Here is a 21,220-nt window from a genome sequence, read left to right on the forward strand (position 1 = left end):
AAAGCTGAGGAACTCCTGAGAATCAATAATAGTGTGTGGAGTTCAGGTCTGAGGTAGGAGCTGCCTGATGTCCCTGTGCTGATGACCTGCAGAGGGATGTCCTGGAGGAACCTCACAACGTTAAAGTGGCAACGCTTTTCCAGCATAAAACGTTCTCTAAATATCTCCTTGAGACACATTTTCCAAAAAACTTCCATCAGATTTGTCCCAGAAAAATCCCTTTTGTTTAGCTTTGTGGCGAGTGTTTGGAGTTTTAATTGTATATAATGAGTCGACTTGAAATACTTTGTTGAAGAAGAAAATTGTGCTGATTTTTGAAGTGGAGCCTGCTGGAAACAATTTGTGGTTTCTCTATATGATTAGTTTCAGTTCAAAAGGCAAAATATGGGTTTCTCTAGTTTTGGTATGAAAGTCAGAATGACTGAGGGACTGTTTAGATCTTGCTGGGTTGTGTTGTCTGTAATAATGCAAAGACAGTATGAAGGAAGAAAAGAATTTTGCTTTTGTTGGGATATTTTGAGAAGAGTTTGGTGACAGAAGTCCTGCCACTAACAGCTTTCCTTGAGCATCCCAGCAGTGCTGAGGAAATACCCCAAAACCATCTGGGTTTATTTTAAAGATGGAGATATTTGCAGTTAAACTGCAACTCTGATCATTGCAGGAATTGAGAAAGGAGAAATATTGATATGTTATTATTGTGAATGAGTTACAAGGTGAGAAATATTTCTCATATGTATTATATAACTGTAATTTGGTCGTGAGGCCCTGGCACAGGTTGCCCAGAGAAGCTGTGGCTGCCCCTGGATCCCTGAAGTGTCCAAGGCCAGGTTGGACGGGGCTTGGAGCAACCTGGGCTAGTGGAAGGTGTCCCTGCCCATGGCAGGGGGTGGGTCTGGATCATCTTTAAGGTCCTCTCCAACCCAAACCAGTCTGAGATTCTATGAATTAATATTAGTAAAATATATTAAAATAATAATAATTTCCTATTTTTATGAGAAATAATACCCTGCAGAGCACTGAAGGGGTTAACCAGCAGGAGGATGATAACTGATCTTCCTTTCCTGTGTTCTCCAAGTTCCTGGTGTTGAGATAGGACCTAGAAATCCCAGCTGATGTATTCGTGCCCCTGAGATACAACCAAATAAGTTCCTCCAGGGCTGCCAAGCACTGTCCCTGTTTCCTACTGACTGTGCTTGCCCTGGGTTCACGTTACAGCATCCGGCTGCAGGCTGAGGCACTTCTGGGTCTCTCAAAAGAAATGGCATCTGGAAAACAGGCTGGTTTTCCTTCTGTGGATTTGGCTAAAGGAGATGGTATCAGCGTGTGTGATTTCAATCCACAAGAAAATTCAATTGCTGGACTTCAGGACTCAAAGGGGAAAAATGCTTTTGCAGCCTTTGAGTCTGAAGAAAACTGAAGGCAGCTAAAAAAATAATGATGCCTTCCCCAAAGCAAACACTTGTGGCCAAGAGGATGCCAGAGCCCAGGATGTTGCTTTGGGAATGGTTGTTTTCTGGTCATGGAAGGGACAGTTTACCAGAAAAATGCACATTTTGCACACATGGCTTTATTCTGAAGCCAGGGCTGGAAACTCTGAAGAAGCAAAGACGTTTTGCCCGTGATTTGGTTTAACTGTGTTTTGTCATCTCTGTTCAAGGTGGATCATCTGGACAAGAACGGTCAGTGTGCCCTGGTCCACGCCGCCCTCAGAGGACACTTGGAAGTGGTGAAGTTCTTGATCCAGTGTGACTGGAGCATGGCTGGGCAGCAGCAGGGGGTGTTCAAGAAGAGCCACGCCATCCAACAGGCCCTGATTGCCGCCGCCAGCATGGGCTACACCGAGGTAGGACCCACACGGCTCTGCAGGGAGGGGAACCAAGGGCTGGCTCCTTCCTGGCCAAAATGTTGGCCAAAGAAGGTCGTGGAGGTGGAGTCACTACCTCTGTCCTGTGCTCTGAGCTGGTTTACAAGACAGGGAGTGTAACAAGCCTATAAGTTGTTGGAATAAATGTTTGGAATAAACTTTTAAGGATGAGGTGGATGAGCAGCGTGTTGCTTACGCTGCTCCTCCAGCACGGTCAGGGAGGGTGAGACCGTGTAGCTTTGGATTGTCTGTTGGGGGAGGGAAGAGCCAAAGAGCTTCCTCCTGCCATCCTGGCAAAGATTTGTGGTGGGAAAACGATGCATGGAATCATTTAGGTTGGAAAAGGTCTTTAAGGTCAAGTCACAGCATTAACCCAGCACTACCAAGCCAAGCGCTGCCGCCGGCCCCAGCTGCCCATGGCAGCCCCTGTTCCTTCTCCCTTCCTGAGAATGGGTTTCTCTTCAATCAGATACCTCCTCACAGCCCCACCTCCTCCTGGAGAGGCATCCACTGCACATGCTGGGGCATCTCCAGACACAGTTACAGGGAACTGACCCTATGGGGGCTCATCACGTGCGGTCCTGTCAAGACACTTGGGTGGGATTTTTTTGCTCGTACAGGTTCAGTGACTGACCTCTGGAAGAACATTTCCTTGAGCTTAGGGTGCCAGGCAGAAACTGTTCCCTCCCCTCTGCATTCCCAGCAGCTTATGTTGAGGTGTCAGCACTTTCCATCCACCTCAGCCGAGTTCGTGAGCTGACACATCGTTTTGTTTCAGATCGTCTCCTACCTGCTCGATCTGCCAGAAAAAGATGAAGAGGAGGTGGAGAGAGCACAGATCAACAGCTTTGACAGCCTTTGGGGAGAGACAGGTGATTTCTGTAGATGCTGTAGCTTCTTTGTGCATGTTTGTGTTTCTTTTATTGGGCTTCCTGTCCTTGATGCATCCCTGATCCCATCTTTGATGGTGAAGGATCAGTTCCTCTGGTTTGGTGCCTGGTGATTAACAGGGGCCAGGGTGGAGCTTAAGGAAAACAGAAAAGTTTAAGGTTTGAAAATTCTGAGCTTCTGCAACTCCTGGCTCTTTTCAGGAGTGTGAGGCACTCAGCATTCTGACCAGGTCACTGATTTCCCTGAAGCATGAGATGGACACTCAGTTCTGCTCTTTCTCTCTTGATATTGGGCATATTTATGCAAAGCATCTCCCTATTTCTCTCTCCTCCTCCCCATTACATGCAGCACTATGGTTGTTAAATTATCCATTGATTTTCTGAAAACTCCTCATTATTTAGCCCCTGGTAGTTAAACAAATACTCTTTAGTGAAGTCCTTCATTTCTACATTGATGGGTAGAATACAAAATCCCTTCTTTCCTGAGTTCTCCCAAAACAAAAGCAGCCATCCATCCCTTCTGCTCCGCTAACATCTCCATTTCTTGAGCCATTCCAGCATAGAGCTGTTTGCTTTTAACTCCAGCGACCTCATAAATATTATCCTCTGTCATTTGTACTCAACTCACTGCTCCACTTGCATCACTGGTGATGTTGCTGTCAGGTTCATACACCCAGGTAATGTTCCTGTCTGGGGAGCAGGGCACGGATGGTGATTCTGTCAGCTTGGCTTAAAAATGACACGATCCAAGGGGACAGAGGGCGGCTGGAGTGTGGCTCAGCCTTTGCTCGCGTTGTTTCTGCTTTGGAGGGGGCAGGGTTGTATTTGGAGCTGGTTTGTGCCTGTGCCTTTGAAAATGTGGCCTTATTAGAGCCGTGTGATGAATGGAGTGTGCCAGAGAGCATTGCCCTGAGCTCCAAAGGACAAAGCTTGAGGGATGAGGTGTCCTGGGAAGAGCCCAGGGAGTGGCCAGGCTGCCCCGGGCCACTGGCAGGGCACTGGGGAAGGAGCCAACTCCTGTCCCCAGGGGAATGGAACTGACCAGCAAGGCCATGGGGCCATTATTAGAGGAAATAAGGGCAACAGATACAAATGAGCAATTTCAGAGTGCCCTGGGATGTCATGGGAGAAAAAAAAGGAATTGGGTGTGGAATCAGCTGAGTGAAATGGCCGAGTGTTGGTAACAGGACAGTGAGCTCACAGGGGGTGACCAGTCCTGAGATGGATCATCCAAATTGTTCTCTGGTATTTGGGTCACAAGGACTGTCTTGTAAATAGGATCATGATCAGATGCCTTCAGAGTTCGGTCTAAAGCCACTGAGCCCTGCAAAGTAACCCCACGGGCAGCATCAGGCACTGCAGATAAGCCCTTCCCTTCCTATCCCATGCCCTGGGCAGCTCTGACATTCCCAACCTGCCTGTTTCCATCTCTGCTGTCCCCCTTCCCATACCTCTGCCCCCAACAATGCCAAAAGCTGGACTAACCAGGCATCTGGGAGTTTCTCTGTCAGAGAGGGTTTTCTGAGTAACTGGGACAGTTGGGAATGTGAATTTGTGATTCACAAATCACACACAAATTGAGGGCTCACCTCAAAGGAATATCCGTTTATCCCATTAAAATTGGTGAGGTGGGTAAGTGAGCAAAAGTGAACCAGCCACCAAATTGAGCAGACTTTGGTCTGCGTAGAACAAGTCTGTAAGTTTATATGAAACTCATGACTCTCACATTATTATATTATTATTATTTCCCCAAAGGTAAATAGACAGTTTAAATAAATTTGAAGAGGAGTGCTGGTTTCCACCTAAAAATAGCAATCTCCTTTAGAACTCTGAATCCTGGTTGTCTGGCTTTTGATACTTGTTGCTCGTGTCTAATCTTCCACAGAGCAGAGCCGAGTGCTTGGCTTGGTGATATCAGCCTGATATCATCCAAATGGCAGTGCCAAGTGACATCATAAGTTTAGGAACTGCTGACAGCACACTACAGCCAGCTCCAGATGGAGTATTTCCCCCTGGGACAAAACCAATATCAAAACCCAGCAGAAAAGTATCTGAGTCACTTTGTGCTCAGTCCATCGGAGTCGGAGGTGCAAAGAACGGCTCCGTCGAGCTGTTTGTCTTGCTGCCAGGCTGGGAAACAGATACACATGCTGGAGAGCAGCACTTGAATGATTCCTTCTCCAGATGAAGTTGTTTTTTCTCTAAGAAAACAGCACCTTCTCTGCACAGCAGCAAAGGCAGAATGTGCTGTAGCAGATCCCTGGTGTTGGAGGCCGTGGCTTAATGCCGGTGGAGAGGGGCACGTCCACACCTGAACCTGGTCTCAGGTTTTGGTTGAGCTGTGTTTTGAGAAACACAGGGGTTGTTTTATGGTGTTTATGCCAAGACCTGGTTATTGCCCAGCAAGTTGTCTTCCTGGAGCTGCATCCTCGTGATAAAACTCCAAAATGAACATTCCTGTTTGCCAGCCCAAGATCCTGGTTGTTGCTCCTTGGTGGACTCACCTTGGTTGTGCTGGGCCACGGGAGCTCCCTGGCAGACAGTAAAACTTCAAATCAACCCATTTCCATCTCCTTTAGTTCCTCTCATCACCTTTCCTTGGCTTTTCCAACCTCCTTTCACACGCAGGCACAGCCTTACCTTGTGTCATGTGTGTTTTTTAGACTAAAAACCATTGTAAGGTTGATGAGTCCACCTAAGGAGTGCTGAAAGAAGCAGGTACCCCTAGAGTTCTTCCTGAAGTAGGTTAATTGAGCATTTGGACTTGGATACCAGCCACAGGATAGTGCTCTGGGCTTGAGGTGAGCCACAGGATGTCAACAGCTGCTTTGGTTTGAGGGCTGGAGCAGCAGCCTGTCCAGCTTATGGCAGGTGAGGGACCACGGGGGGTTCTCCAGTCCAACCTTCCCACTGGTGAGGTCTGGGTGTGCCCTAATGGGCTCTGGGGTCCAGCTGGGCTGAGTTTCTCCACTTATGAGGATTTAGGTATCTGTGCACTGTATAAGACAAGCTTGGATGGGTTTTTCTCAGCAGCAGGAGGCAAATCCAGATCATCAGTGTGGAACCTTCCTGAAGGAGCAGGGTCTGGCTGCTGAGCAGCACAGGAGCTTTTCCCTGGAGCTGGAGCTGCAGAGGACAAGCTGGATCCACATTCCCACACCAGTTTCTTGGACCCTGAGGAACACAGCAACAAAAAGAGATGTCAGTGCAGGCAGAAGGGATTTCAAGGGAGAGTGGAGAAACCATGGATCAAATCATCCTGTTTCAGTGAAGTCTTCTCCAAAGAACATTTCACGATGAACACCAAACACTGAAGTGATTTACAGATTCTCATTGTTGCAAACATAAGTCATTTTGACGTGAAATACCTCAAATTAACCTGCAACATTTCAAGTGCAGGCAGGTTTAGAAATAGAACCCAGAGCCCTGCATTCCAATCCCCTGCCTCCTCCTGTATTTGTAGCTTACGTTTAAAACCCACATGGATCCCATTATAGATTTTGCAGAACGTTCTGCTTGTGGCAGCGAGATGATTTTTCTTTTTAACTCTTGGTGTCTCTCAACTCCAAGAGAAGAAAACTCCACCATAACGTGGAGCGGAATCGAGAATTAATTAAATCCCCCAGCATTAACAGTGTTGCAGTTGGAAAGCCATCAACACCTCGTAATCAGCCAACCCACAGAAATGTACTTCAAAGAACAAACAAGCGACGTCAGGCAGAAATAAACTCCCACCTTCTGCTCCAACTCCTACCAGAAGCAGCAGAGCGTGGAGCCAGAGGAGCTGTGCTGAAGTGCACAGAAAGTTAGGGAGAGGGAGGAACCAAGAAGTCTAAAATTAACACCGAAACGAGTCACCAGCAGGTCCTGAACTTGGGACTATTTTCAGATGGAATGTGTCTTCTCTAACCTAACCACACTTGGGGAGTTAACAGAGCACATTTTGTCAGGGAAAGAGCTCTCAGGTGTTGCTTCTGCCCACCTGTGATATTGTGAGCGTTTGGAAATGAGAGGTAATTTGGGGTTTGCACAAAGACCCTGGTTGGTAGGATCAGCCCTAACCAGAAAAAAAGCCCAGAATTAGCATTTTTTGTGGAGAACAGGTGAACATATTCATCCTCTTTTGCTTTCCATTTTTTTCCCTGGTTTCAAAGATCTACAGGCTAAAGTGGGATATGGAAAATAAGAGTCCTCTGTGTGAATTACACTGCTCTGTGCTTGTTGGGACAGAGAAAAGCTACAAATCTGACTGACATGAGTGTCTGTCAGGGAGCTGATGGTGCTCACTGCTTGATCCCTCACTTGCTCCCTTGTAGTCATGGTGGGATGAGTCAAGGACAGGTTGAAGAAGGTCTTGTCAAGTACCTGAAGACCTCTGTTTTCTCTGGATATTGAGCCCCTACTCAGACCCCTTCAGCCTCACAGCCCATGGCCTTGGCAGTGGGGAAGATGGTGAAGGTTTCATGTGATGGTACTCCACGTTTCTTTGCAGCCATACCTGAACCTCAGGAACACCTGTAGGCTCATCTACACCTTTAACCTCATCTACACCTTGAACCTTGGTCACACCTTGGACGTCAGTCACACTTGAACCTCAGTCACCTGTGCCTGTGCATTATTTTATTGTGGTTCTTACCACGTTTCACTGCGACTTGGGGAAAATAATGAAAGGTGATTGACTCAACCGTGATGTTTTCACGGAAGAGTTGACCTTTGAGGTAACTAAAATGAGAAAAGCTAGAACTGTAATGACAAGAGCTAGAACCGTCCCAATCCAGCCCACTTTCCTTGTCCATTTTCCCTGTCATGGGGTGTGTTTGGCGTTTCAGGCCCCGTCGCTTGGGTGTGCAGCAGAAAGACCCATCTCCAGGTAGGAGAACACTCCGCTGAGCCCGTGGCTCCTTCCCTTGACCGCTGTCCTCTCTCCCGCAGCTCTGACGGCGGCGGCCGGGCGCGGGAAGCTGGAGGTGTGCCGGCTGCTCCTGGAGCAGGGCGCGGCCGTGGCACAGCCCAACCGCCGCGGGGTCGTCCCGCTCTTCAGCGCCGTCAGGCAGGGCCACTGGCAGGTGAGTGACCGGTCCCTTGCTCCTTAGAACAGCCTCAGGTGTGGGGTCGGGCCTTCCCTTCCGTCTCGCTGGAATTGGGGAGGAGAAGAGGAGCCCCAGCTCTTGTGGGGAATGAGCACAGCGAGAAGTGATGTTGATGCTCCAATCACCCCCAGCACTTGTCGCTTACAGACAGCTTTGCTTAAGTCCTGTGTTACCATAGAATGGTGGAATAGGATGGGTTGGAAGGGACTCCAAGACCATCCAGTTCCAACCCCCTGCCATGGGCAGGGACAGCTATCACTAGACCAGGTTGTTCCACGCCCCATCCAGCCTGGCCTTGGACACTTCCAGGGATCCAGGGGCAGCCACAGCTTCTCTGGTTAGCATTAGGGAAGCAAATGGGATGCTCCTGACTTAGAAGGTCATTTTTCCTGCCCTTATACCTCCATTGCTTCTCCCAATCCCTGATCTTCCACTTCCCTGGTGGCAACTCTGCTAAAGCTGGTATTTATATGGATCAGTGTGACACAAAGCAGAATAATTCCTGGTGCCCATTCCTGTTGGAGGGAGCTTGATTCTGAATCTCCTTTTCCTGCGACCCCAGAGGGCCTTGAGGGCTGTGAGTTTTTAGGATGTGGGTTCCACTCTGCTCTTCCTCTTCTCTGGCCTCTTCCCAGCTGGGTCTCCATGTGCTGGCTCTGTGTGTTGCAGATCGTGGATCTCCTGCTCACGCACGGCGCCGACGTGAACATGGCAGACAAGCAGGGCAGGACACCACTGATGATGGCAGCGTCCGAGGGGCACCTGGGCACCGTGGAGTTCCTGCTTGCACAAGGTTAGAGCACATCTTGGGGAGTTCTGGAGTCCATCCATGGCCAGTCCCACCTCACTGGCTCCTGCTCAGCTGGAGTTTGGAGTGTCAGGGTCACACCACTCCCTTTCCAGCTCCTTGGAGAACAAGGCTGGAGTAGCCGTGGCCTTAATCTTGGCCGTGTGTTGGGTTGTCTGTTTGGTGCTCACAAACCCACCCATCCGAGTTAGCAAACAGAATAACATCCCAGGTGCTTTGAGCATTAAAATGTGCCCTTGAACCACACTGGGAGTGTTGCCCTTAGACAAGGAATGGACACACGATGCCATGGAACTGTCCATGGAATGGGCAGCAAGGCTCAAGCACAGACCAGAGCTGGGGACACCTGTTAATTCTGCCATTTTTAGCTCTTGTGTTGTTGCCCACATTTGTGACTCCAGCAGCAGCAGGAGGGTAAGACCCCAGCACAAGCGAGGGGTTGGTGGATTTGCTGAAAATAAATCAGAATTCTTTTGAAGGGAGCTCTGCAGCTCTGCACCCACAGCTTCCCTTTGCTCAGCCCTTGCAGTGGCTGATAACTCTCCCTCACTGGGACTTACTCAGCCAACATGGCTCAGTTTTGCTCAGTTCTGCTGAATCTGCTGGAGGTGAGTCAGAACAACCCGTGGGAACACCATCAGCTCTTATTGCTGGACTTCTTTTGAGACTCCTTTGTCTTTTATTTTGTACAAATAGCCAATGTTTGTTTGGTTTGGTTGGGCAATCTTTTAATTTTTTTTTTCTAGAAATAGCATTTAATTCTTGTATTGTTATTTGATATTTTTATTCCAGGTAAGATCCCTCTTTGGGAAGGGATATTTTCTTCATCTCGTAAGTGCCTGTGTCTGCCCTCTTAGCCAAAAAATGAGACACTTGAATATCTTATGTAGTAGTTTTAAGAATATTTTTTTCACTGTAAAATTGCCAAGAACAAGTTTCCCATTGCCTGTCTGTCTGTCCTGAGCCACAGCCAGTGGGATTCTTGCTGCTCAGTGCTGTAACCTGCACAGGGATGTGACAGTTTGAGCTTTTTAGGAGTTAATTCAATTAATTCCTTTCTGGTGTTCTGTTATTTTTAAATCTCAAATTAACACTCTCCATCTTTGAGATGATACATAGCCCCTTTCACAGCTTGACTGAATCTGTGTTAAAAGGCTTAAAATAAGTAATATTTTTTTGCCAGACTTGAGAACTGTGCATGTTGCTTAAGACTCAGTGGTTCAAAGGAGGATGAAAATACCAGATACTCTGATCTGAGCTATGGGATTACCAGTAAATGCACATAATATTTCTCTGGCTCTTTGGACACTGAGAGTCCAAGAAGTCAAAAATATGAAAATTTTTACTTTAAAAGGTCCGTTCTTGTAAATAGCTTAGTAAACTCCACTACATACAGTGTAACACATGGTCCTGAAAAGTTAACTCAAGCTTGAGCAGAGTGCAGTGAAATGTGGAGTATTTTCATTAAAATGGCTTTGACAGTCCTGCTCAATGTTTCATTAAAATCAAAACTGTGTGAATCATAAGCCATAAGCATTAATTAGTGTGTTGCAAAGCAAATCTCATTTGACTGTACTTGATTAACACAGTCAGCATTTGTAAACATGTTTCATTAGCAGAGTTGGAGTCATCAATCAATTGGAAATCCCAATTTTTGGAGTTACCCACCTCTTAACACCCCGAAGTAATGGGGGTGTGAAGAGGGAATTAAACTTCCCTGGTAGCAGCTCTGCTAAAGCTGGTATTTATGTGGATCAGTGTGACACAAAGCAAAATAATTCCTGGTGCTCGTTCCTGTTGGTGGGAGCTTGATTCTGAATCTCTTTTTCCCAAAAAAGCAATCCCTTGATGTTTTTGCTACCTTGGGGTCACCCTGACCGGGCACTGCAGCTTTGGGTGCATCCTCTGTGCAGAACAGATCCCACATCCTGCAGCTTTTTGATGTTCCAAGTGTCAGGCTTTTCTTTTTCCCTGAAGCTGGCTCATTGTTGTGCTTGCTGGATAATTGAATCATCAGACTAGATGGATGCAAGAAATTTTTTATGATGAGTCCCTGGCACAGGTTGCCCAGAGCAGCTGTGGCTGCCCCTGGATCCCTGGAAGTGTCCAAGGCCAGGTTGGACGGGGCTTGGAGCAACCTGGGCTAGTGGAAGGTGTCCCTGCCCATGGCAGGGGGTGGCACTGGATGACTTTAAAGGTCCCTTCCAGTCCAAACTGTGATGAACTCTTGCATTTCGCCACTTGGGTTTTTTTGGGGAAGGAGCAGCCCAGCCCTTCCCAGAAGCAAACTGGGTTTTTCCAGCCAGAATCCCTCCCGCTGCAGGATGGATCAGTCCCATGAGATCACCTTAAGCCACTTGGCCTCAAAACCATCCCTTTGTTTCCTGTCTGGCTGCCTCGGTGCTAAATAGGTCAGAGATCCCTGAAGGGTGAAGGATGTCTTTGGAGTCCAGCAGAGGCTCAGCTGGGAGCCAGGGCTGTTTCTGGAGCTTGGTGTTCTCATGAAGGTCATGCCCAGCGTGCCTTGGAGCAGCCTCTTGGCATCCCTGGGGTGGTGTGTGTCCTCTGCTCTCTCAACCCTTCAGCTGGCACTGCAGGGACACCCTGGAGCCTGGCCCTGTCACCCTGTGGTATTGGGTGTCCTTCCACTGGCGAGTGGGAAGGCTGAGTGATGACGTGGCTTTCCAGGATTCCCTCTTACTTCAAAAACTTTCTTACCTGCTCCAGAAGAGTCGGAGGGAGAACACAAGAGAAGACTTCGATGGTTTGAGCGGAAGGAAGTGTCTGGTTCAAATAAGCAGGAATGAAATGAGGCTTTATCCTGAGCAAGACTTGTCCTTGGGTCAGTTCAGGATCATGTGGAAGGGCTTTCCCAGAGCTTCAGAGTGGCTCCTGGGTGCAGTGTGGGCAATATGAGAGAAGGCTGGCAAGGTACTGAGGTGCTGCAGTGTCCAGAGAGGGGCAGTGGAGCTGAGGAAGGGTTTGGAGCACGAGTCTGATGAGGAGCAGCTGAGGGAGCTGGGGGGGCTCAGCCTGGAGAAAAGGAGGCTCAAGGAGGACCTTTTCATTCTCCACAACTCCCTGACAGGAGGGGGAAGCCGGGGGGGGGGAGGTCAGGCTCTGCTCCCTGCTAACAAGCAACAGGAGAAGAGGAAACAGCTTCATATTTTTCCAAGGGAGGTTTAGTTTGGATATTAGGGAAAATTTTTTCACTGAAAGGGTTGTCAAGTCCTACAACAGCCTGACTGGGGCAGTAGTGGAGTCACCATCCCTGGAGGGATTTAGAATATTTAAAGATGTGGCACTTGGGGACATGGGTTAGTGCTTGGCAGTGCTGGGGGAACAGTTAGATTTAATGATCCTAAAGGTCTTTTCCAACCTAATGAGTCTTATGATTCTAAGTTGTCATCCCTTGGCCTGCACCTTGGAGCTGCCGTGTCCCCCTTTGGCACTCCTGATTGTCCCCTCCCTCACTGACACTCCACGCTGTGCTGGCAGCTCAGGGCTGGGCAGGGGTGTCTGAACACTCCTGGAGAAAACATTGCCGTGTTATTTCCCTCCCCAAACAACACCCTGTGCCAGCAGGGAGCCCTCTCACTCTGCTGCCAGCCGGGCAACGCGTGCGAACGGGGGACACGTCAGCCGGGATGAACGGGAACGGTCAGGAAATCCACATCCCTCCCCCACTTGCTGAGCGTTCTTCTGGAACCAGGAAAGACCTCATGCTGGGAAGTTTAGAGTTCACCTCCAGGAGAAAACCACTGCAGCAGCAATTCCTCCCAGCTGCTGGCAGGAGCATCCTGCAGGTAGCTGCAGCTCCTCCGAGGAGCAGAGCTGGTGTGGATCATCCCTGCACGCTCTGTGCCATGGCAACAGGAGTTGTCTTCATGCCATGAAGAGGAGTGTTCACTTGAAGCTGCTGTTCAGCTCTCCTCTCCGTATCCATATGCCGCGTGGAGCAGCACTGACCCGTTGGTATGGCAGCGCCATTCCCTCATCCAAGAAAACGTCAAGTCCCTCTCTCCTTGGCTTGCAGTTGGCAGGAGTTTATCCCACAACGTTGTATTTATATTGGGTAAAGTTCAGGGAGAAATACTGCTGGAAATTGTGTCGTTTTGGGTAAAGGGGAGGGGAGTGAAGAGGGGAAAATATGTGCTTTTTTAGGAGAACTGAGCCGAACTGACTTAGTTCCCCGTGGTGACCTGCTGAAACAGCAAAATGGTCTTCATCTCTGACTCACACAGGCTGGAATGGGGTTGGATTAAATAAAAAAAAAAGCAATTAAAAAGAAAGATTGATGTCTCAGACGAGGGATGTCAGATCCACCCTGCTGCTCAGATGTTTGCCAGGAAAGCCCACAGAGGTAGGTGCGAAAAAGTTTGCAGCTTGGTGTGAATCAACTCGTTTGCCACAGTTCCCACTGGTGCATTTGAAGTCGCCGCGGAGGGTGGGATCTGTGGTGGGAGAAACGTTAATAAAGGAATTAATAATTACGTACAGAGCTCTCTGAAAACAAGCTGTCATCGCCGAGCGGGTGGTTTGCGGCGCTCAGCAGCTGAGAGAGCGCTGGAATGAACCGGTGCTTGTCCTTTCAGGTGCCTCCATTTCTCTGATGGACAAGGAGGGGTTGACAGCCCTGAGCTGGGCCTGTCTGAAGGGCCACCTGCCCGTGGTGCGTTCCCTGGTGGAGAACGGAGCTGCCACCGACCACGCGGACAAGAACGGGCGCACGCCGCTGGACCTGGCGGCCTTCTACGGCGACGCAGAGGTGGTGAGTGGCCTGGGATACACCCAGAAGGAAATGGGCAGTTGGTGTAAAAGCCAGAAGAATTGTACAGTTTAGCTTGATGTAGCAATAAGCACAGAAGGTCCCGATCTTTCCTACGTGTGGGTGCTTCCAACAGAGGCTGATCAGAGAATCACACAATGGTTCGGGTGGGAAGGAACCTTAGAGACCATCAACCCCCCTCCTGCCATGGGCAGGGACACCTTCCACTAGCCCAGGTTGCTCCAAGCCCTGTCCAACCTGGCCTTGGACACTTCCAGAGATGGGGCAGCCACAGCTTCTCTGGGAATTCCATTCCAGCCCCTCACCACCCTTACAGGGAAGAATTTCTTCCCAATACCTAATCTAAACCTACTCTCTTTCAGTTTGAAGTCGCTTCCTCTTGTCCTGTCACTCCAGGCTTTTGCCCAAAGTCCCTCTCCAGCTCTCTTAGAGCCCCTTTGGGCACTGGAAGGGACTCTAAGGTCTCCCTGGAGCCTTCTGTTCTCCAGGCTGAACATCTCGAACTCTCCCAGCCTGTCTCCAGAGCAGAAGGACTCCAGGCCTCAGAGCATCTCCGTGGCCTCCTCTGGATTTGCTCCAATAAGTCCATGTCCTTCCTGTGCTGGGGATCCCTGGGGACCTGGACCACTCCAGGTGGGATCTCACTAGAGTGGAGTAGAGGGGCAGAATTTCCTCCCTTGACCTGCTGCCCGCAATGTACCCTCAGACCCCATGGAGGTGTTCTTAGCCCAGGCAGTGGAGCAGAACAAGCTTTTACTGGTCCTACATCCCCAGCACCTCATGTAGGTCTCTCCCAGGAGCAGAACTGACCGTTGGGCTTCTCCTTGGTTTCTCCTTGCAGGTTCAGTTCCTGGTGGACCATGGGGCCATGATCGAGCACGTCGACTACAGCGGGATGCGGCCCCTCGACAGGGCCGTCGGCTGCCGCAACACCTCGGTCGTCGTCACCCTCCTGAAGAAAGGAGCAAAGATAGGTAGGGACAAGGGGACTCTGCCAACGGCTCTGTGCTCAGGCAGGACTCGAGCAGTGGGGCTGGCATCCTAAAAAACACGAGTGTAACCCCGAGGCAGCCTCAGCCCCAGCCGGCGAGTCAGCACTGCCTTCCTAGTCAAACGGGGACTATTATTTTTTTTTTTTTGCTGTCGTGTTACTTTAGCAAAAGTTAATCAATAAACAACTGTCTCTTTGGCAAGGTCTTTCCTCTGGTAATGCTTTTTCTATCTTTACTAGTCTGAGTCGACAAGTGTACTCTGTCCATGCCTTGCTGTGAGCTGCTGCGTTCACTCGCTCTGTGTATGCTTCCAGACCTCAGTGTACCTGCACTGCGCCACACAGCCGCTCACGTTACGTTTTCCTGTGAAAGGGGATTTTGCTGGTGCATTGGCTTCCTTGCTGCCTGCCTCTCACAGCTGCTTTTTTCCTTTCTTTTTTTTTTTTTTCACACCTTCATCCATTTTTTTCCCCCTCTCTCCTACAACTTTTTGTTTTCTCCTTTCTTTGAAGGTTGTCAGACGTTACCGAGTCGCCCACGAGGTATATCTCATTGCTGTCAGCATCAGCTTCGATCTGATAGCTTTGTCAGCCTTGCTTTCTCCTGTTTGATTTAGCCTGCATGCGACCCCAACACCTCTAATCTTTTAATTTACCTCACCTTCAAATAATTTTTTTAATGACTGTTGCAGAGAATAACTTGAACTCAAAAACTAACCTCCTTCCCCCAAAACGTACTGAATATACTTATAGAATATTGTTGACTTATTCTTCACCCCCACTAATGAGTTGTCCCCAGATTTTTGCCACCCTTCCCTCACAGTAAAAGTGCTTGAGATCAGAGCTGGCTCTGCAGGGTGGCCCCTGTGCAGAGGCAGAGTGTCCCCAGCCCCACGATGCCCTCGGCACCAGCAGCACTTAGACAGGACCTTCCCTTTGTCGTATTTTCTGCCCTAATGGATTTTCTACTCTAGTCTTTCACATCTTGTGAAGCTGGAAATCACAATCCACTTAACCACAAACCACCTGTCGGCAGCTGAACTGCAGATTTCCCCAGTACACTTGCAGAGATTTTAATTTAGAAATGCTTTTATGTAACCACTCTGATTTTTCCTTTTAAATACGGTTTGTTTCCCCCATCCCAGCCAGTTCCACATTCAGCACTGCCCTCTTGTGGAAACGGCTCCATCCTTTCCCAGGCCACTGGGATTGGCATTAATGACTGCAAAGAAAAACCAGTGCAGTGGGGATGACATTAATTTAAGTGCCAGAGGAATTATCAGCTCGATCATTTGGAGCACTCTGCCCTTTGACCATGCCAAGTTGTTCTCTCCAGCAGAAATTCCCACCCCAGGGTATTTTTTCCACCCAGCTTCCTACCACCCTTGCATTGTATGAGTTCTTTACCCATCATGCATCCTGTACACTACAGGTCCAGCAACATGGGCGATGGCAACCTCCAAACCAGACATCATGATCATCCTGTTGAGCAAGCTGATGGAGGAGGGAGACATGTTTTATAAGGTGAGGAGAGTGGGTTTGAGAAAAGGCAACAGATGCAGTTTGCAGCATCTCTTGGTGGGAGGTTTGGGCTGTCTTGGGTCAGTGGTTGGGCTTCTCCAAACCACGGTTCTGATGCTGCCTCCTTAACCTGTGGCAGGTCAAAGCATTTTTGGTGTTCCAAACCGTTTGGGGAAGGGGGATTGATTGCCCAGCTCTGTAACAAAGCTGAAGCAAAGCCAAGTCACTCTGGATTTGAGCCAGCACCTCGTCTCCTCTTTGAAAGCACCAGAACCCAAGTGTTTGTTGGGAGTGCTGCTGCCATGGCATCAGATCTGGCAGCCTTGTCCTTACCTGGTGGGCTCGCTGCTGGGGAACAGGGCAGCGGGATAGGATATCCCAGAAAAACTCCTGGAAGAAACTTTTTGCAATGAAGGCAGATTGTCAGGACACAACTGGCTTTGTCGTGTCCTGTAGCCCGTGGGAGACATTCCACTGCTACAGTAGAGTGTCTTTTTTGCTCTCTGTTTATTTTAAGCCGATAAAAACCTGGAGATTTGCGCACACACACAGAAAATGTGCAAGTACAACAATGATTCACTGTGAGGCTCTAAGGGTGAAGCAGAAAATATGCAAAGCTGGCATTGTAACAGGAGTTATCTGCCAGAGATACGTGATACAGCTGAGAAACCTGAGTCTACAAGTTTTTAAAACTCACTATTCATAGCTGCAAAATTTATGTCTGGGTCACCGGGAACGACTTGTGTCCTAGATCCCATCCTGCCCTCTTTCTCTCACCCTGGCTGTGTGGTTGCCCCCCTTCAGGGCTCACATCGTCCCATCCCAAAATTAGGTGCCCAAAATAGCAAAGACGAGTCACCTTTGAAGGTGACTGTTGCGTCCCAATAACTGTAAAAGGAACCCAGTTACCAGAGTTAGATGGAGACACCTGATTTTTAGACGTCTAAAGTTCAGGGAGGTGGATCTCAACCTGTTTGTCCAAGTTCAGAGCCACGTTGGTGCTGTAACATTTATCTTTGCTGTTGCAGAGGCTTCTCTGAGCCCCAGAGCTCCACCCAAAGTTCCACAATTCCTATTCCTTACTATTAAGCTTTGGGTGGAGGGTGTTCTCCAGGAATGGGTGACTGATCACCCAGCCCAAAAGACCATCCAGCCAGGAAGCAGATGGAGTTGTATCGAGTTAACACCAGTTCTGCCTTGTTTCCTGCTATAGTGTGACAACTCTGTACCAAGTGGGAAATAACTTGCACAAGGCATCTGCCTTTCCAGCTCAGATGTTCCCTTGATCAAATGTTCTGGCTTTCCTTTCTAGAAAAGGGCTAAATAGTGAAGTTGCGTTTCCTTAACCACCTAAAACATTCCTGGGGCTGGTGAGTGAGTTCTCTGCGGGGAAGCAAACTCAACCCAAGGGTGTGTTTGACATGTTTTCCTTCTAATAGAAAGGTAAAGTGAAAGAGGCTGCCCAGCGCTACCAGTACGCTCTGAAAAAGTTCCCCAGGGAAGGGTTTGGAGAAGACCTGAAAACCTTCCGTGAGCTGAAGGTGTCGCTGCTCCTCAACCTCTCCCGGTGTCGAAGGAAAATGAATGTAAGTCCCCCCTCTTTTCATGGCCTTGAGCCCAACCTGCCACCTTTGTGCCTCTGCAGAGACATGTCCATCCCTGACCGTGCTCTGACCTCTCAGATCTCTCCTCTGTCCAACCTGGTTTGTCCTTCACGGAGCACTGACGTTTTATGATTCAAAAGCAGTAATGATTTAATGTTCGTTTCAGGTGATTAAAAATTCATTCCTATGTTTATAGCTCTTTGAATTTTTTATTGCTCCCTTTTGATGATGATGTTCACGTCGTCACATGGGGGTGGGTGGAGGCATCTTCCAGCTTTCTGGGGCAGTGGTGAGGAGGAGCCAGGAGATGTGCTCCTTTGAATACTAATTAATTTCAAATGAAGGAGCATATGCTTAGGGGGTTTGCACTTCCCCAGGGCAGTGACTCATCCAGAAACACCCTCACAGGCTCCCTCTCCTCCCAGAACTGCCAGATCCCTGTCACTCTCCCCTTTCCCATCTGGCAGCATCCAGACCAGCTCGTGCAGGTGCCTGTTCTGCCAGCAGACAAGTGCCACCTCCCCTGGCTTGGCATGCAGGGGCTTTCACCTCCACAAATTAAAGTCCCCTTAAACTCAAAAAGTGACATCTCTGCCGAGGCCATGAGCCAGCAAAGGTTACACTGGAGGGGAAGTGACACCTTCATTTCTTTAAGATGTGAGGGAGAAGGATGGAAAGCAATGGGAGTAAAATCTTAGTGCTGGGGAACAAACACAGTTTGGAGAAGAAGTGTGAAACTTGACTTTAAACCAGCCAACTCACAGCTAAGCAACTCCAGCCTTTGTCCTGTGCTTTAAGGACAAGATTTTTGATTTATCCTTAACTGGGGAATGTGAGGTTTTGGGTGAGAAAACTTCAGAGGCTTTTAATTGCTCCTGCAGTTTTTGCACTTGTAGAAGAGACCATAAAAGTACTTGCCTTGACTACATTCCCAGTTGAGTCTGTTGGGCAATATCTCCTCAGTAACTGCTACTGAAGGTACAAATAGAATATGAGCTTCCCCAGGCAGGGCATCCCCATAGCAAGAGTTGGCTTCCCATGTTTTTGAACAAATCAGGAGCAGCACTGTTCCTTTCTCCCAGAGCTGCTCAGGTCAGCAATCCAAAGCTTAGCTGTGAAATGGAATCCTCTCCACTGGGAAAAGTTCTCCTTCCCAAGTGCTGAGCTTCAGCTAAGCTGAGCTTGGTGGGACGTGAAGCATTTGGGACAAGGCAAGGGAGGACAGCAGCAAGGTCTGAACCAGAGCTGAGTCTGGTCTCGTGGCACTGCCACTGGAAAGCACCTAGAGCAGTCCCATCCCACGCTGTCTGCTCCCAAAATATCCTCCCAGGTGAGGTGTAGGGGAGAAGTGAGGAACAGTGGGACAGGTGGCACTGATAGGAGACCTTTGCCAGACAGGTCACTGAGATACCACAGCCCTCTCCTTCACAGGCAGTTTTCGTCAGCCCCTTGAAGAATGTCAGTGTGGTGCAGAGAGGGAGGGGGAGGGCGTGGGAAAGGTTTCCTGTGGCTTTCAACTATGGAAAAAAATCCTTCATGAGATAACATTCCAGCCTCTGCGAGACCAGATGTTTCCTCAAGACTGTAGGTTGTTGGAGAGGGATCTGCATGCACTTGTTGAGGACACAATGAGAACAGAACCAGTGGCACTCTGGGGGTGATGACAGCAAGGGTGTTACCAGAGGGTTTTTTGGACATGCCATCATAACTCTCTGGCTGTGAATGATGTTGAACCCATGTGAAACATTCCAGTACCATCAAGTTTTCCCTGCTATATGCAAAAAAAAAAAAATCCGTATTAAGTTTGTTTTCTTCCCAAGCTGTATATATTTTTATTTCTGTATCTGTTCAGTCACTGACCTGCACACCTGTTGTAATGGCAGGATTTTGGGATGGCGGAGGAGTTTGCCACTAAAGCTCTGGAGCTGAAACCGAAGTCTTACGAAGCTTACTATGCAAGAGCAAGGGCCAAACGCAGCAGCAGGTGAGGAGGGACAGAGAGGAAGGTGTGAGGGGCTGGTCTCTGCAAGCCTGGCCACCCCAGCGTGGGCACCCACCCTGCAAAGCCATGCAGTGCCCCCATGGGAAGAAATGGCCAAGGAATGTTCATTAATGAGATTACAAATTTCTCGAACTCCAGAGTAACCCCCTCCCTCAATTGGTGAATTCGGAATGGAAGTGTTTTGAGAGGTTTGTCTTAGTAGAACTTTGTCTGGACATCTTACAACACTGGAAACCTGGACACCAGAGTGGGGTGTTCTTTTTCAGAGTACACTTTAGCTCAACCACAACTTGGACTTGAAGCAAATTATGACTCATGGCCTGTGTTGTGCAAGAGGGCAGACATTCCTTGTGGTGGTCCCCTCTCCGTCCTGCAGCCCTTCCTGGCAGGGCTGACCAGCTGTGCAGTGGCTCCGGGCAGGCGCCGGCCGGGGAGTGTCCAGACAGAGCTGTGCTCAGAGCACTGCAGCCAGCTCCTGGAGAGCTGCAGCCCTGGGATCCCCCTTGTCCAGCTCTCTGAAGGCTAAAACACGTGAGATTAGATTTGTTTGCCGTTCCAAAATGAGCAGGGGGCTGCTTGGGAGTCCTGTTCTCGAGGGCTGGGCATGCTGTTGCATCTCAGTTTAAACAGCAGCCGAAAGGCCTCACGTGGCAGTGCAGGGAGTGTGTGAGTCCACCTGTGCAAACACCCCAGCTCAGCAGACACCACCATTTGACCTTCCATGCTGGAGGCAAGTGTGCTCCTGGCCCAGCTGGTGCAGTGCACCAGGTCTTGATGTGACCTTCTGTTCCACAGAGGAGCCCTGCGAGCTGAGCCACAAGCACTTCGTGTCTTTCCTTTAATGGTTTCCCGAACTCCATTGTTCCCAAAACACTTGCAAGGGACCTTAAGACCCATGTTCCTCTCCAGATGATATCAGCCCCCCACATAGCAGCATCCTTTTGTCCCCCAGTCTCTCCAGCAGAAAATGTCACCACTTTGTCTTTGCTTCTCCCTGTCCCACTGTGTGCCCAGCAGCACCTCTGGGGTCACACAGCCTGGAGAGGAGGAGGCTTTTCCTTCCTCCACTTGGTCTTCAATGGCTTGTGCAAAAGATTAGGCTGGTGCTGGGAGGTGCTGGGGGGGTTTATTACTGGTGGGGGAGTTTTCCCCCATCTAGGTGGGTTTTCCCAGGTGACAGTCATGTTCAAACACATGGGTTTGCTCCAAAACAAACAGTGTCCCTGTAAATAACCCCCTTCCCAAGCCCCCACCTCCCTGTTGCACCTCCCAGGCTGGCCTTTCCCTCACAGAGGCTTCCCCGGGCAGCTCACAGCCTCTGTTGCTCGATTCCTTCGTTCCAAGGGAGTTGGACAAATCCATTGCAAAATTGGAGAGACAAGCCATGCCCAGAGCACTGACCCGTGGGAGCCCCTGAGCTCTGGAGCCAGCCCTGATGCTGTGTGGTCTTGGCATCAGGCAGAAGTTGGATTTTCACTGGCATAAGTGGTTGCAGCTCTGTCAGAGCTTGTTTACAGCAGTGCAGAGCCGAGCTCGTGGTGAGCGATGTGTTGGTGTCCCCTTTGCTCACGCTGAGGTGCTGAGGCCAGTAATTAATTAGTCCTAACGCACACCACAGAGTACAGGCATATTTGCTAGGCTGGGTTGTGCCATCTCAGGAC

General features: G+C 49.3%; 1 protein-coding gene across 8 annotated transcripts in view; it reads left to right on the forward strand.

Moving 5' to 3' along the window:
* The window catches only part of TANC2 (tetratricopeptide repeat, ankyrin repeat and coiled-coil containing 2), a 235,990-nt gene that overhangs the window by 206,880 nt on the left and 7,890 nt on the right, over positions 1-21,220 (forward strand). For 7 of the 8 annotated variants that reach the window (XM_027702319.1, XM_027702323.1, XM_027702322.1 and 4 more), the window contains 10 exons: positions 1,658-1,843; positions 2,643-2,736; positions 7,687-7,820; positions 8,514-8,637; positions 13,248-13,423; positions 14,283-14,415; positions 14,946-14,975; positions 15,865-15,956; positions 17,393-17,539; positions 19,441-19,541. In XM_027702319.1, the coding sequence (XP_027558120.1) occupies positions 1,658-1,843; positions 2,643-2,736; positions 7,687-7,820; positions 8,514-8,637; positions 13,248-13,423; positions 14,283-14,415; positions 14,946-14,975; positions 15,865-15,956; positions 17,393-17,539; positions 19,441-19,541 (1,217 nt within the window). The remainder of the gene's footprint in view (positions 1-1,657; positions 1,844-2,642; positions 2,737-7,686; positions 7,821-8,513; positions 8,638-13,247; positions 13,424-14,282; positions 14,416-14,945; positions 14,976-15,864; positions 15,957-17,392; positions 17,540-19,440; positions 19,542-21,220) is intronic. The other variant, XM_027702321.1, reaches the window with a different exon arrangement.

This window comes from Neopelma chrysocephalum, unplaced genomic scaffold (assembly GCF_003984885.1).
Source record: "Neopelma chrysocephalum unplaced genomic scaffold, ASM398488v2 Primary Assembly neopelma1_182, whole genome shotgun sequence".
NCBI classification, from domain to species: Eukaryota; Metazoa; Chordata; class Aves; order Passeriformes; family Pipridae; genus Neopelma; species Neopelma chrysocephalum.